Source organism: Monopterus albus, unplaced genomic scaffold, assembly GCF_001952655.1.
Source record: "Monopterus albus unplaced genomic scaffold, M_albus_1.0 scaffold3.1, whole genome shotgun sequence".
Lineage (NCBI taxonomy): Eukaryota > Metazoa > Chordata > Actinopteri > Synbranchiformes > Synbranchidae > Monopterus > Monopterus albus.
The window spans coordinates 6,583,240-6,597,677 of record NW_018127883.1 but is presented as its reverse complement, the minus strand read 5'-3'; the positions used below and the strand labels follow the sequence as shown (position 1 = coordinate 6,597,677).

General features: G+C 40.4%; 1 protein-coding gene across 18 annotated transcripts in view; it reads right to left on the bottom strand.

Annotated features, from left to right (window-relative positions):
• ablim1a (actin binding LIM protein 1a) overlaps positions 1-14,438 on the bottom strand; it is a 36,322-nt gene that overhangs the window by 13,125 nt on the left and 8,759 nt on the right. For 15 of the 18 annotated variants that reach the window (XR_002274716.1, XM_020597373.1, XM_020597411.1 and 12 more), the window contains exons 2-4: positions 4,010-4,147; positions 1,147-1,330; positions 354-463 (exon numbers count right to left, since the gene is read on the bottom strand). Coding sequence is in view for 17 of the 18 variants with exons in the window: in XM_020597373.1 (XP_020453029.1) it covers positions 354-463; positions 1,147-1,330; positions 4,010-4,147 (432 nt within the window). In the remaining variant the exon portion in view is untranslated. Of the gene's footprint in view, positions 1-353; positions 464-1,146; positions 1,331-4,009; positions 4,148-11,362; positions 11,574-14,438 lie in introns of those variants that run through there. The other 3 variants (XM_020597383.1, XM_020597421.1, XM_020597489.1) reach the window with 1 other exon arrangement.

The window sequence follows — 14,438 nt, the reverse complement described above, 5'->3', positions numbered from 1 at the left end:
GAAAGACCAACAAGAAGGGTGAGAGGAACTGGAAGAGGAAGGATTTGAGTGGTGCATATTCCCTGTTCCAGAGGCAAAGAAATGCATGTCTATATATAATTTAGCAAGCCTTGTGTTGGTGTTACTCATAAAGGAAGATAGTTGGTGGAACATAAGGTTGTATTTACAGAGAAGAAGGAAGGTGGAGGAACCCCATAAAGGACTCCGCTCTATCATTCAGCGTTCAAGTCATAAATAGGTTACAGGAGAGCTCCTTGCAAATGATTTTTTACTTTTATATTGAACTGTTAGGTAATATCACCTACAAAATAATAATACAAAATAAATGCCTTCATGTGCATGTGTCTACTTACTGCTGGAGCCTAAGATGTCCTTTGGTCCTGGAGACATGGGCTCAACACAATACTGACACAGACAGTCCTTCCCATTAAAGGTCACACGGTCCCCAGCAGGAAACGGCCGTCTGGAAATGGGGTGACATTGACCAGCGATCAACAAAGCATGAGCTGTGGCCCCGTGGTAAGTGTAAGAGTTTACTAACTGTTGCTTGCAGGTTGTGTGATGGGGCTGAAGATGACAGGGCATGACAATGTGAATGTGTGTCAGCTCTGTCTCCCTGAGGAGACCATTTAGTCAGATGATGTATACGTGACACACAGCATGGTGCTTTACACTGTCTACTGGAATCCCTGCCATCTCTGACCTCTATTCTGGTTATCTGTCACTTCACATCATTCAGATCTAAAGTTCATTGTTACTGTAGTGGAAGAAAGTAAGATGTACAAAGATAGAGAAGCAGAATTGATAGCTACTGTATAATGGATGACAATGATAAAATCTGGGTTAATTCAGCCACTTTTTAAGCACAAATTCAATTAGGAAGACTGAGATAATTTCATGCCCCGTTTTCTTTCAAATGTTCCTGTGAAGTTATTGACCTGTAGCACTTTGCAATGGCCGCGTCCCTGATTTCTTTTTTAAAGCCTACACTTCCCACACCTACATATGAATTCACTACTTGTTGGAGCTCATGGCAAAGATACCTACTTTGCAAAGTAACTATGGTTTTTCTATAAATCACAAGAGATGAGTCTCACTGGGTTTATCAGCTAATAATAACTGCCATGGAAAGACTAGAAGTCTTACTTGCAGATGGTGCAGACGAAGCAGGCAGGGTGGTAAGTCTTGCCAAGGGCGGTGACTACTTCCCCCTCCACAAAGTCCCCACAGCCATTGCAGCGGGTGCCGTGCATGCGCTGATAGTCCAGAGTGCACAAATACTCTCCATTCTTCATGAAGAAGCCCCCCTGGGCTAAGTCACAGCCACACACTATACAGGACACACACATTGTTACTCTGCATGTCAGGTCATTCAGTGCTCTGCCCATATAACACATAAAGCATCCAGCCATCAAGCCACCCAACTCTTCCACACATTAACGGCTTTGTTAAGTCTTAGCAGTCTGGGTTATCCTGAGAGGATCACTGACCACTAAAAAAAATCTTTAAACAATATATTCAAACAGCTCTGTCTTTTACTAATTGAAGCAAAACATAAAGTCCTTTAATCAGCACTGTTGATAATCACAAAAAAAACTTCTTTCTTTGAAAGAATTCTGCATTTAGGACTCATGCCAATTAATCAGCAAGGTTTTTCATTGTCATTGTGGAGGTAGACTATTCAGCATGAAAACAATTCTACAATTGTCTAACCCAGGAAATAGCCTTGACTGGTTTCTAAAGATTATTGGCTCTACATGCACCGCGCTACATTGTCGTTCTCTAACAAGTTTCCTTCCATTCAAACACCTTTTCATCCAGAAAAAACCGTGAAAGACTAACAGAAGAAGAAAAGCATATTAGGTAAAAGTGAGAATTTAATATTGGTGTGACACTGTTGTAGGCTTTTACTACTGATTAACACAGTATATGAGGCACATACAATGCTTTGAGCTAAATTAGCAATAGACCCAGAATAAGACTGAGGCTGATGTGAGTCATTATGTTCGTGTATTTAGACATAAAGCATTGGACAAATTAAAATCTGGGCCTAATAATGGTGTTATATGGAAATTTACATGATGACCTTCCTCCTGAAGGAAACATGAATGTCTGTTACAAATTTCATAAAGATCCATCTAATGTTGTAGAGACATTTAACTCAAAACCACAAATGTCAACCTCACAGTGGCACTTGATGCAAAGTCAGGGCATCACCAGAGTCATTAGAATTTGTCATTTTGGGAACCATGAATGTCTGTACAGTCCATCCAGTGGTTGTTGAAATATTTCAGTCTGGCAGTACTGCCTTAGATTTTCCCCATATCCCTTCCCATGACTCACCCACTGACAGAAAATAATGACTGCAAATATCTGTGCACTCCACATATGGTATGATTGTGATTTAGACATGAGGTGTGTCTGTATGTACAGCATTTCAACCACATAATAATCACATGCAGTCCACCATTCCAGCGCCTCAGAGTGAGCCTTGGAATTCGATAGCTGTTTGAAAATATCACAGCTAAGATGGGAAATGTTTTGATGTTTAAGATAACTACACCTAATTATTCTTATGCTGTGAGCCACACTAAATCCTGGGGAGGAATGGGAGCGAGTGAGGGAGAGCATTAGATTTAATTGCATTAGGGCTCAGGGATGATGAGATTAGCTTGTAAGCTAACTGAGCTGAGAGAAAAGCAGCAATAGAGATTTGGTGACCTTTGTGATGTCTGGTCACCTCGGCTTTTCAGACGACGCATGCCATTACATAAAATGCCTTTGTAGAAACTTGAATGAAAGTGAATTTAGGGGAAATGAAAGGTTTTGTGTTTGTCCATTTCATGGAGTGAGATAAGGCAAGAGGCTATTTGAGATATCTGTTAATAACCTTTGGGTGTCAATAAGCTCAGTCATCCTGGCATGACCACAGCTGACAATAATTGACAGCACTCTCACAGGCTGGAGACTGACAACAAGACACAGAATGTTAGAGCAAAGACTAAGACTGTGTGTCTTTTGGCCATTAAAGCTATTCTCGTGTCTTCTTCGGCAACCACTGACTTGTTCGCAATCACACACACACACACACACTTTTATCACCACAGACTCTCTAAAGGCATCTATATCCACTTGTAAAGGACAGAATTAGGTACTAATCTCAGTGTTTGCTTGTGTTATTCTGGGCCCTTGATGAACTAAGATAACTCTATAACAGCACTGAAGTCACAGATTAACTCCAAGTGCTTCAGGGGGGCAGGTTCAGCCTACAAGAGCGTGACTGCTTGTTCGGCTGCGGGTGGCTACATTATAATCATGCCAGAAATCCATCAGTAATAAGGCTAAATGCTGAAGGATTTGCCCTGTCACTTGGAACAGCAGCCTGGCTAATTGACATAGGCATTGTACGTCTAAGAAGTGCAGACCTTTCTTGTAAGAGAAAGATGTAAAGGACATTGTAGCGTTTAGGGGCTCTCCTATCCAAGTATGTGATTTGGATGTTTTTCAGACAGTTATGAAAAACAAACAATTTGTTCATTTGAACTTTTGTCTCTTTTACAGCACCTAAAGTGCCATCAGACAAAGACTCCTCATCACAGGAGAGAATCACATTGTTTATTAGGCAGCATGTACTGAATGAAAGGAAGCAAATGTTGTTGCAGTATCAAATTTGCTATGAATTTTAAAACTTCACACCTTTGCTGCCAATTTTCACACAACTCCCACATATTTTTTCTCTTATTCAGAAAAAAACAAACTGTCTAAACTGTCTGAGGGCTCATTTTTAAAACATTACCATAGAACTTTTTATCAAAGCCTGTCTATTAGGCTTTTCTGACATGGCGAAAGGCTGAGCCTGAGACAAATCACAAGCAGTAAAGACACTACTATAAAATGCTCAAAATAAAATGCCCACTCATCAACTATAAATAGTATCTTTATTGACACTGTTGAAAAGGTGATTGTTTCAGTAGGATTTTAACTAATCAGTGGCTAAGCAGTACTGTACCTTTACATGTGAAGCACTTGAGGTGGAAGTGCTTGTTCTGCACCCGCAACACCTCTCCTTTACATGGCTCCCCACACTTGTTGCACTGAATCAGGGGCTTCTCTGTGGAGTGGTGCTGTGTGTCCTGTGCATGAGCCACTGCAAGAGAGAAGACATTGGCATTACTATGAAACTGTCAGTTTCAGGTGATCTGCCTTTATCAGTCAGTAGCAAGTTTGGAGAGAGATAGGAAACAACAAGGGTATAATATACACCCCTGAACTAGAATGCCAATGAGTTATCGTGGTTGCTGGATGTGGTAGTCAGTGCAATTTTTGTATATCGTCTTTTTAAACTTGTATTTTTCTGAGGGCACACTCTACACAAGGACTTGAATCTGCATCATCACACAAACACCAGAGATAAAGACCAACTGGTGAGAGCCTGTCAGGGTAAAAAACATAGAGCAGAACAACACAACTTGAGGTTCAGGGCCCAGATAGGCTCTCTAGAGAGTAGCAACCTAAATATAGTCTGTCTTGGAAGTCGGAGAGTCAAAATTCTGGGGGAGCAGGACTTAGTAATTGGCACACTAAAAGTGTATTGATAGAATCAGCTTCACTATTGAGTTTACTGTCCTGAGGCTGATGCAGTGTAAATCTTGTTCGCACTCTGCCTTTGGTCTGCAGCCAGGTCCCTCTTGTTGTGTGAGGTTGCATTTAAACACAGTGAGTTAAATGCTAACATTAGCATGTCAACTTACAATCACAAGGGTAACATGCTAATGTATGGCAAGTGTGATGTTTAACATAGGTTAAACATTACATGGTCTTGGTTTAATGTTTTGGCACACTAACATCAGAAAAGTACCATTAAATACAAAGTACAGTGAAAGGAATATCATTAGTCACAAAGCAAGTGGACAAATGAAATATTTGACCTGCCGACTATAACTTAAAAAGCAATGGGATCACTGTGAGTATCTGAACCAAATTTTATGGCAATCAATCAATAGTTGTCAAGACATGTAACACAAAGCCATAAATATCAAGCTCATGTTGGCACTGGTTACAAAGTCAATGGGATAACCAAAGGTCAGCAGGATCCATATTTTGGGAATCATGAAAGTCTATTACAAATTTTGCGCCAATCCACCTGGGAAATGTTGAAGAACTTCATTGAATACATGAAACCTACTGCTGGTGCTAGAAGAAAAGTCAAGTGATCATCAAAGTCAGTAGTGTTCATCCTCTGAGTAACATGGATCTCTGTTTAAAGTTCCATGGTAAGATATACTATAGTTATTGAGGTATTTTGTAGCAACAGACCGACACTATCGCTAAAGAAACTAGCTCCTAATATGAGTACAAATGGTATTAACAATAGCCTACTTTTGATTCGGCAACATTTTGAAACCACTCTGGTTTCAAAAATCTGAGTAAAGATTTAGACATCACTTTCTTAATGTTGGTGCCATGCTAATTACATACAACAGTGAAGCTGTTATACACTTGTTTTATCTCTAAAAGCTGTATCCAGCCTGCAGCACTCCTCTGTGAAACGTTTGGACATAAACAGACATTAATCCAGCACTGTACCGGGTGTAAATACTGCTGCAGTGCCGCACTGCACACAACTTATCGCCTATTCTGAAACAAGATTAGTTCACATTAAGGAGCTTTAACTAGCATGACACCTTCTTTTTCTCATCCTCTCATTTTCTCTTTCTCCTTTTTCAAAAAAGATACACAAATATGTGCCCACACACACACACACACACACACACACACACACACCAAGAATACACCAGAAAGGACTTTTGCTTTTTCTGCTCTGGAATGACTCATTACTCTACAGGGCTAAAATAAGAAGCCAGCAAAAGCTCAGAAAAAGCATCATGGTCAAGTGATGGTCCACCAAAGAAATACATTACTCTGGATTGTTGATGACTTGCCCTGCCTTGCATCTCACTTCCACACTTTTAGTGGCTTTCTGACTTTGAAAGATGGTTTAATTGTAGTAAAATCAAATCAGAAAGAGAGCAGAGACTTCATAACATTATTTTTTAATGAGACACCCAGTTCATCCTTTAGGGGCACTAGTGTATGCCAGTTCTTCAGAATAAAATTCACAGAGCATCATTCTATTCATAGTTTGGGCTGAAAGGGAACAGAGAGAAAAGTGAGACAGTAAAATGCCAGTGGAAGAAGAAGACAGAAAAGCAGTAGGAAGATCCTGCACACGCTGGAAGAACCTACAGACAAATTCCAGTTTATTATAGTTTGGGTCTCATTTTCATAGTTCTGGACATCATTTTAATTGGTTATGATACCACTAATTACAATAACTGCAAATATCTGAGAACTCAGACATCAGTTACTACAACAAAATGTGCCAGGGCATGAAATGAGCAGCCACCTCATCATTCATGCTGTAAACAAACCAACAGCTTAGTCATATTATCTAAACCACTTTATATGGAGGTGATACTGAAAGTGAGCAGACCTGAAATGTGAGTAATAATTTCCCAGGAAAACCATTCGTTTACTAAATATAAGCTGAAAAGATCAAAGGTGAAACATCAGTTCACTCTGTAAAATGTATTGTATGTATACAATGGACTGTCTGGGCCATTGTTGGGGCTTTATGTTCGCCTTTGTTTTCTTTTCTAAAAAAGTTTGCCTAACTTCTGGTTTTGTTTTAAAGTCAGTTTAATCATCTGGCTTTTGGTGCTTTTGTGCTAATGTGGCAAACACATTCCTATTACTGATGATAATTCATGACAAAACTGCAAAATAAGAACTAAGTTGTAATAAACTACTATAATATTTAACACTAAGGAAAGGTACTGTAGTTCCTTGTGTTTCCAACATACTGTCATTTAATTCCTTTCAGTAAACAACATATCACCACCTTTTTAAAAATTTTGAAATAATGAAAATAGAAAAAGAAAAGGCAATGACAAATTTTTTACATTTAAACATGCAACAAGCTATAAACATAGTGCTGGGATATTATCACTTTATACAGTTGTTATGGTGGCTATCACCTTTTAGGCAATATTTTCTTATTCCAGTAGACATGGAGTCTTTTTCCTGAGTCCAATATTAACTCTCCTTTTAGCTCTGTTTTGGTTTCCACCACCTCCTGAGGGAGATCATATTGTCAGTGCATTTGTCATTACAAGCTAAACCTTTCACACTATACATATTTTATCTCATGTTAAGATAAAAATATGAATGACATCAGCTATAAAATGTATTTATGTTTATTGTTGTAATGCCAACAACCTTTAATCCTCTTTATACTGCTGACTTACTATTTCATTTCACAGAGTGCTGTGGTGTAACCAGGGACAGGCCAGCTCAGAAAAGTCAACGTTACTATCATCATAACAAGTTGTGAGAAATCCAAGACAGATGTTTTCCAGCCTTAACTCCACCTCCTTCACAGCCAAGCCAAGATGGGTAGTCCACATGGTGTTTCATCATAATTGAAAACTCAACAAAAAAGACTGGTATATTTGATGAAACCATTCATACTGAACCATTTTTAGGATCTGTTTGGACATAAAATCTATTAGTAAAATCTTTTTCATCATGCTTATGTTGCCGCACTTATGACTCTGTGTCTATAAAAGCCTGACTTCAAGCAATTTTACGTCAAATACCAAGGCTTGGTTGGCTGTGGTGACAGAGTGATCTGTCCTGCTTCATCACTGCGGATAAAGTGACTGATATGAGTCTAAACACACACACACACACACACACACACACACAGCCATGGTGCTGAGAGAACAATAACCAGCAGAGCATCCCAAAGCCAGGCGCAGAAGAAAGGGGGCTGCTCTCCCCACCCCTCCACACCCACCCCCCATCCGGTATAAGCAGACCCTATTGCTGCACTGACAAAAATAAAGGCTGTAAATGAGACTCTGGAGGGAAGTGAAGAAGGCCATCTTGAATCCCCTGAGGATGGATTTTCCTGTAACACTTGCCCCGACCTCGCTGGCAAACAACAACAGAGTGGGGTTATTGACCGCATGATTTGCTGAGGTAGCTCCAGATTTTGTTGCCGTCATTTCCCACCATGAGCCCTGAAGAAGGAAAAACCATACTAACACTGAGAGAGGAGGACTTCAATTAAACAACAGATGAAAGATTTTTTTTAAATCTTATGAAATATTCAGATGCTTGCTGCCTTTGTTACCGTAAGATTCATAGACAGAAGAGTTTCCATTACAGACAGACAGCAGTCCCAAAGGTGTATGTGTGTGTCTGTACAGTATATGTATGTGTGTGACAAAGAGAAACTCAGAAGGCAAAAGCAGAGAACCCCACTCCTGGAATCCATTCCAATATTTTTGTCCCCACATGTGTCTGCTTTGTATGCAATGAAACACATTCACACACAAGCACTCAACGAATTTTTTACTCCCATCCCTCCATGTTCTAAAAGGTCTGACCCTCAATAAATATCAAAGGGTGCAAAATATGCACATGATGAAATCCCAATGCGTGATTGTAAGTGTGTGTTTGGGGGGGGAGGGTGTCTAGGGCCCTTTATCCCCCAGACTTAACAAGAGAGCTCTTAACCCTCCCCCCCATGAATATGTATGTGTTCACCCCTCCCCGCCCCTCTGCTCCGCCACCAGTGTCCCAGACAAAGCACTTCAAACGCAGGCACAAATTGAAGGGGGGACCCTATCGGCCTCAAACAGGCCTGCCAGCCTTAAATATGTCATCCTCAGGGACCTGCATTTGGAATAATCCGTTATGAATAGTTGAACGCCACAGTGCAGAGCCTTTTTTGTCTGGCAGGTTCACAAGAATAATAATATGCTGATAAACAGAAAGAGAGAGACTTCAAGCCACTTATGTGAGAGCAGACAATGCCGGCTTCATGAACTGCAGAAGCTATTGTGTTTGTAGAAGTGGAGCTGATGAAGGCCTTGACTCTTTGACTCTGAATGATGACCCATTATGGCCTCAAACTCCTGTGTCGTATTTCCTGTGATAAACAAACCAAGTCATGCCAGACAAGGAAGATGTTTGTTGACTGGCACAATATATGGCTACAGTTTGTGTTTCTTTCATGTGATTCTCATGTCTCCCATGTTGTTTTAGCCTGTATATTTTAGGTCAGTGACTGTCTCGCCCCAGCCGACCACTTATCTCATCTGTATATTCTGGGCCTGTGTACCAGCTGTACAAACAGTATGTGTTGCATTGATGTCTGTGAAAGGGTTTAGCTCCTCTAGACACTGGCAAGCTTCAAATACTGTATGAGGCACCACAGCAGTTTGTCTGCAGCATTCTGCAAAATCACGGGAGGTGGCTACAGAGGCACATGACATTAGATTTTCACGTCAAAAGAAAATGTGCAGACTGTGAATGCAGAGAGTACTGGGAGCTGGTGTCTCTTCGCACGAGGTGGCGACGTATATGTGACGACAGTGATCTAACTTCACAGAACACAGTCAGCAGCGCTTCTCGTGCAATTTAATGCAGAGAATGTGAGAAAGAGAAAGAGCATAAATGAATCAACTAGATGCACAAATCTGACCAGCACATGTAGCTCAAGGTAAAAAAAGATCAGACTGCCTTGGATACACATGGCCCCAGTAAATTATAAACTATTTCAAGGGTATTCTTAGCTTTGAAAATAGGGCAACCACCTGCATGCAGACAAAATGCTAACACTGCAATCCCTTGATTATAATTCATCATTCCCAGCATGCAGTATAATTCAGCATTTGGTCAGATGTGCGTTGTTATTGTAGAGAGCTCACCTAGTCACAGATGCCTCTAAAAGTAGAGTCAGGAGGTGACGTCGCGGGTTAAGACTACAGAAAGCTTTCAGAGAGGGATTGTAGTAGATGAACATATGGCAGCCAGTGGTTATGGGTGTTCCTACCAGCGTGGGGAGACAATGGCAAAGGCCCATTTTTTTGTGGCCAGTCCAATCCACATCAAGAGAACAGCTATAGAGCTGGACGCTCAGATACATAAACAAACCTACAAGTTCAATCTGTCAAAAAAAAAAATCTGCAGAAAGTATTTTTAGTATTGACAAAACAAAAAATGGTTTGCCCGTTCATAGAACAAAGTCAGTTTGTCTACACAAGTTGGAAGATTAACCCACGAAGCATTCACTGAAACACAGAAGTTCTATAACAAGCTGAAAAACTTGAGACACTATTAGGGGACATGTACTGCATGTTTTTATATTGCCTTAATACTGTTATTAATGGCATTATGTTCATTTCCAGTCTAATGAACTAAATGGGAAGGTGATATAGTGCTTTGCTTTTTCCATTACAAGCAATGAAATTTCAGGACAATGTATAGATTGAGTATGTAAGTTAAAGGCTTACAGCCCCTAACAAAGGCTACTTACTCTAAGTTTCATTTCAAATGAATGCTTTTAGCTAGTGGCAATGTCGCTGCTTCATTTTTGAATGAACTTTAATCAGGAGATTTTATTTAATTATAGAAATTGTGTCTACATGACTGTTTGTTATTAGTCATACTGACAAACAAAGGTTAACCTTATGACCACATGCCACGTAAAATGCCCCATGATTTCACCTAATTTATCCTGCACAGCTGGGAGACCTCAGTAATAGGTGAAAACAGTGATCTTCTTCTTTTAACAGGACACTATGAATGAGGCCACAGCTGATAACAATGGAGTGTACCTTTTAGATGGTCGCCATGGCAACGGCTGCAGACAGCGTGAGAGAGACAGAGAGGCTGAAGGTCCATAGCTCTGCGCAGTGTGGATCTTTACACTAGTGTTCCACTTTTATGTTACCTTGATTTTTAGCTTCCTTTTCAAGACAGACTGTTGTAAACAAATAATCACATTACAGACCTGAACATTTTGCATTTGTTGTCAAGCTCATATTGAACAAGACAGATCCTTTGTTCGAACATACGTTTACATAAAGCCTGACAATGCAAAATTAAGCTGACTCCAACCAAAGCACCAGCTACATGGGAGTATTGAGAAGGGCATAGCATGATCTTAAGTAGAGATGATATTTTGAAGATGCACATGCATAATGTGTCATTAGTCATGTCACTGCCAAGCAGCGCAAACCCACATACAGAAAACCATGTCCAAATTGTCATGACTATATCATATATCCACACACCTAAAAAATATCAAATCAGACCGAGGATTCAGTCGAACTGAATCTAATTCAAACAACCAGACACAACAGTGCAAATCCAGCTGGGCATGCTGTACATCTATACACTCTGCAGACAGTCAACAACACAATATGCAAAACAAATCCCATAAACACACACACACACACACACACACACACACACACACTCACACACACACATACGACTAGTGGAATACCTTTTTCTTTTACCATGACCATTGGAATCCAGGTAAATCTGTACCAGAAAAGGCTCTGAGAATCTATCACCAGTATCACAGGAGTTGCTAGTTCCTTTTTAGATGAGACTGAAGACCAAAAAAAGAGCTGAGTTATCACAGAGAGAGAGAGAGAGAGAGAGCAGTGTAGGCACTGCTATGCTCTTCTTCTGAAAGCACTGCTACAGCATGGGGTTTGCCTCTTGACTGTCTGTTTTCCTCCCATCCCTCTCCTCCTCCTCTCTGCCTGCTCCTCCTCTTCTTCCCCTCCTGCTCCCTCTCTCAGCCTCCTCAATGCAGCAACCAGGTGGCTGCAAACAAAATCCCATAACCCAAATCCCCAAAACAGACTCCCTTAAATACATACATTACCCAGGAAACATTAAATACACACACATTAAAGACACATGCATGTAGAAATAAACTGTGATACTGACTGCTAAGGCATAAAGAGCTGCACCATTACTATACATGCACAGTTATATCAGACTTTCTTCTTGTCTTTTTCAGTTGTAACATCTTGTCCCCATAACACACCAGTTTGACTCAACTGTAAATGGATGTGATATGAGTTATGGACATCCTAAAATAAAGACTAACTCTATTCTGTGAATACAAATTATAACAAATGGAATCTTGCTGAGAATAACACTTCATCACATTGTTGTATTATACACATTTCAACAAAGACCTCTGCTCACTACAACAGGGCAGCAGGAGGAGTTCAATTACTCTTTTCAGCGCTTTAACTATCGTGCTGCGCTCAATGACTGGTTCTTTTGAACAAAATTTGTGTATTCAATGAATTTAAAAATATGGACTGCATAAAGCAGTGGAGTAAAAGACTGGTTTCTTTTGGAAATGCTGGTCTTTTGGACAGTGATTTTACAAATTAAAATTTCTTAAAATATGTAAAGATTAAACACATTATCCACAGTTTCAAAATGTTACTTAACTGAAATGTGTTTTTAAAATAATATACCAACCTGATCATAATGCAAGAAAGCCAGAGGCACCTTAAGTGAAAGTCGGTTAAATTATTCCCACAGATCATGTCCTGTATGAAGAGTATGAGAAAGCCAAAGGCCAAAGGTTGAAGCTCAAGCTTTCTGTGATTTCTAGCATGAGATTTGTATTAATATCTCTAGTGGATCCTTTGGAATCCAGTTACAGAGACCTCAGGAGAGCATATTCCTGGCTAAACCTAGCGAGCTCACCAGGTCTTATAAGGTCTCCCACATTAGCAAATTGCTAATGAAACAGAGGTGAACACTTACTGTATGTAGTTTGTTACTTTATTTATGGTGGTCCTGAAATTATCATTGTTTTAGAGTACAATAAAGTGACAGACAACCTATGTATCACTATAACTGGACTGCTTATATGCTAAACTTCCTCCATCCACTAGAGGGGTGTTCCACAATACAAGTTTCTTATTTGCCTACTGGGGAGATGACGATGGGGACTAATCCAACATTTGTAAATCCACCAGTGTGCCAACTAAAGAAAATATAATTTTCAATGCAACTCTAGCAATTGGGACCACACTGTCACTGATCCATGTGTCCCATGCTGGAGTCTTGCTGTACCTTTGTATGGCTGAGAGGGAGAAACAGTTTTGCATCAGCACCACCTCAGTAATTGCTGATGTAGGCAGCCCATTATGCATTCAGCATGCATTCATCCACTGCAGTGTCAATTGTGCCATCTGCTGGATACCCATCACTGTGCATCTGTTTCCACAGGGGCGTTTTCTTCTCGTCGGGCAATGGAGACATGCCAGTGAGGCTGACGGTAAAAATAGTTAGCGGACGTCTCTTCAGTACTCTGTCCTTTTTTATTATGAAGGGAGGGGAATGCGATATGCAATGAGATTTGAGAGACTTTTCAAAAAGAACTGTTTTCCAAATGTTGGCTGATCAACAATTTCCTAAAGATAATGAACGATATAGTGTGATTACTAACTGCTAAATGCAACACAAACATGTCTTACTACTGTGTGTAATGGACCCAATTATCATCTTGCCTCTTTTAATAATCTCTGCAGGAGTTGCTGGACAATCTTTCTACATAAGACTTGCCATGAGCAATTCCTGACTAGCTAAGCCTATTATCCATGGATGAAAGGTTTCTAATGTGACTCACCTATGGATGATCCATGTCTGACTGTCCATTAATAACCCGGCCAGAGAACAAGACACTGCACAGTCCTTATATCAGTGCAGAGTAAGCTCTGTTATCATAGCATGTTTATGGACAGTAAAAAATGTCTTTAGTTTACACACTACTACCTTAGGCAATGAAGCCAGAGTGACATTATAATGGAAGAACTCACATTAACAATAAACAACAGAGGTTATCCAATGGATTAAATTTAGGATTGTAGAACAACTCACACACACTCAAATGCATACAAATAATATGTGTCAACAATCTAAGCTACACATCATTTTTACAAATCCAACAATCATAGCATGGCAGTTAGAAAACCAGGATGAACTCCTCGCCTATAGAGCAAATAGGTCTACGGAGGATGCTCTGGCCATTGCTCTTCATACTGCTCTGACTCACCTGGAGCAGCAGGGTAGCTATGCAAGACTACTCTTCGTAGATTTTAGCTCTGCTTTCAACTCCATGCTTCCCCATAGATTGGTGGCCAAACTAGTAGACCTTGGCCTACCCCACTCTACATGCCTCTGGGTTAAGGATTTCCTCTCAGACCGAACCCAGAAAGTCAGAGTAGGCCCACATACCTCCTCAGCTCTTAACCTCAATACAGGATCCCCCCAGGGTTGTGTACTGAGTCCCCTACTCTACATCCTGTACACACATGACTGTAATCCTACCCACTCCAGCAACACCATCATCAAGTTTGCTGATGACACGACAGTGATAGGGCTAATCTCTGAGGGGGATGAGTCGGCCTACCAGGATGAGGTACAGCAGCTATTCAAATGGTGCAAAGATAACAACCTGGCTCTTAATACCACCAAGACCAAGGAACTGATTATAGACTTCAGGAAGAATAAAACAGCTATCCAGCCCCTGCTCATAAATG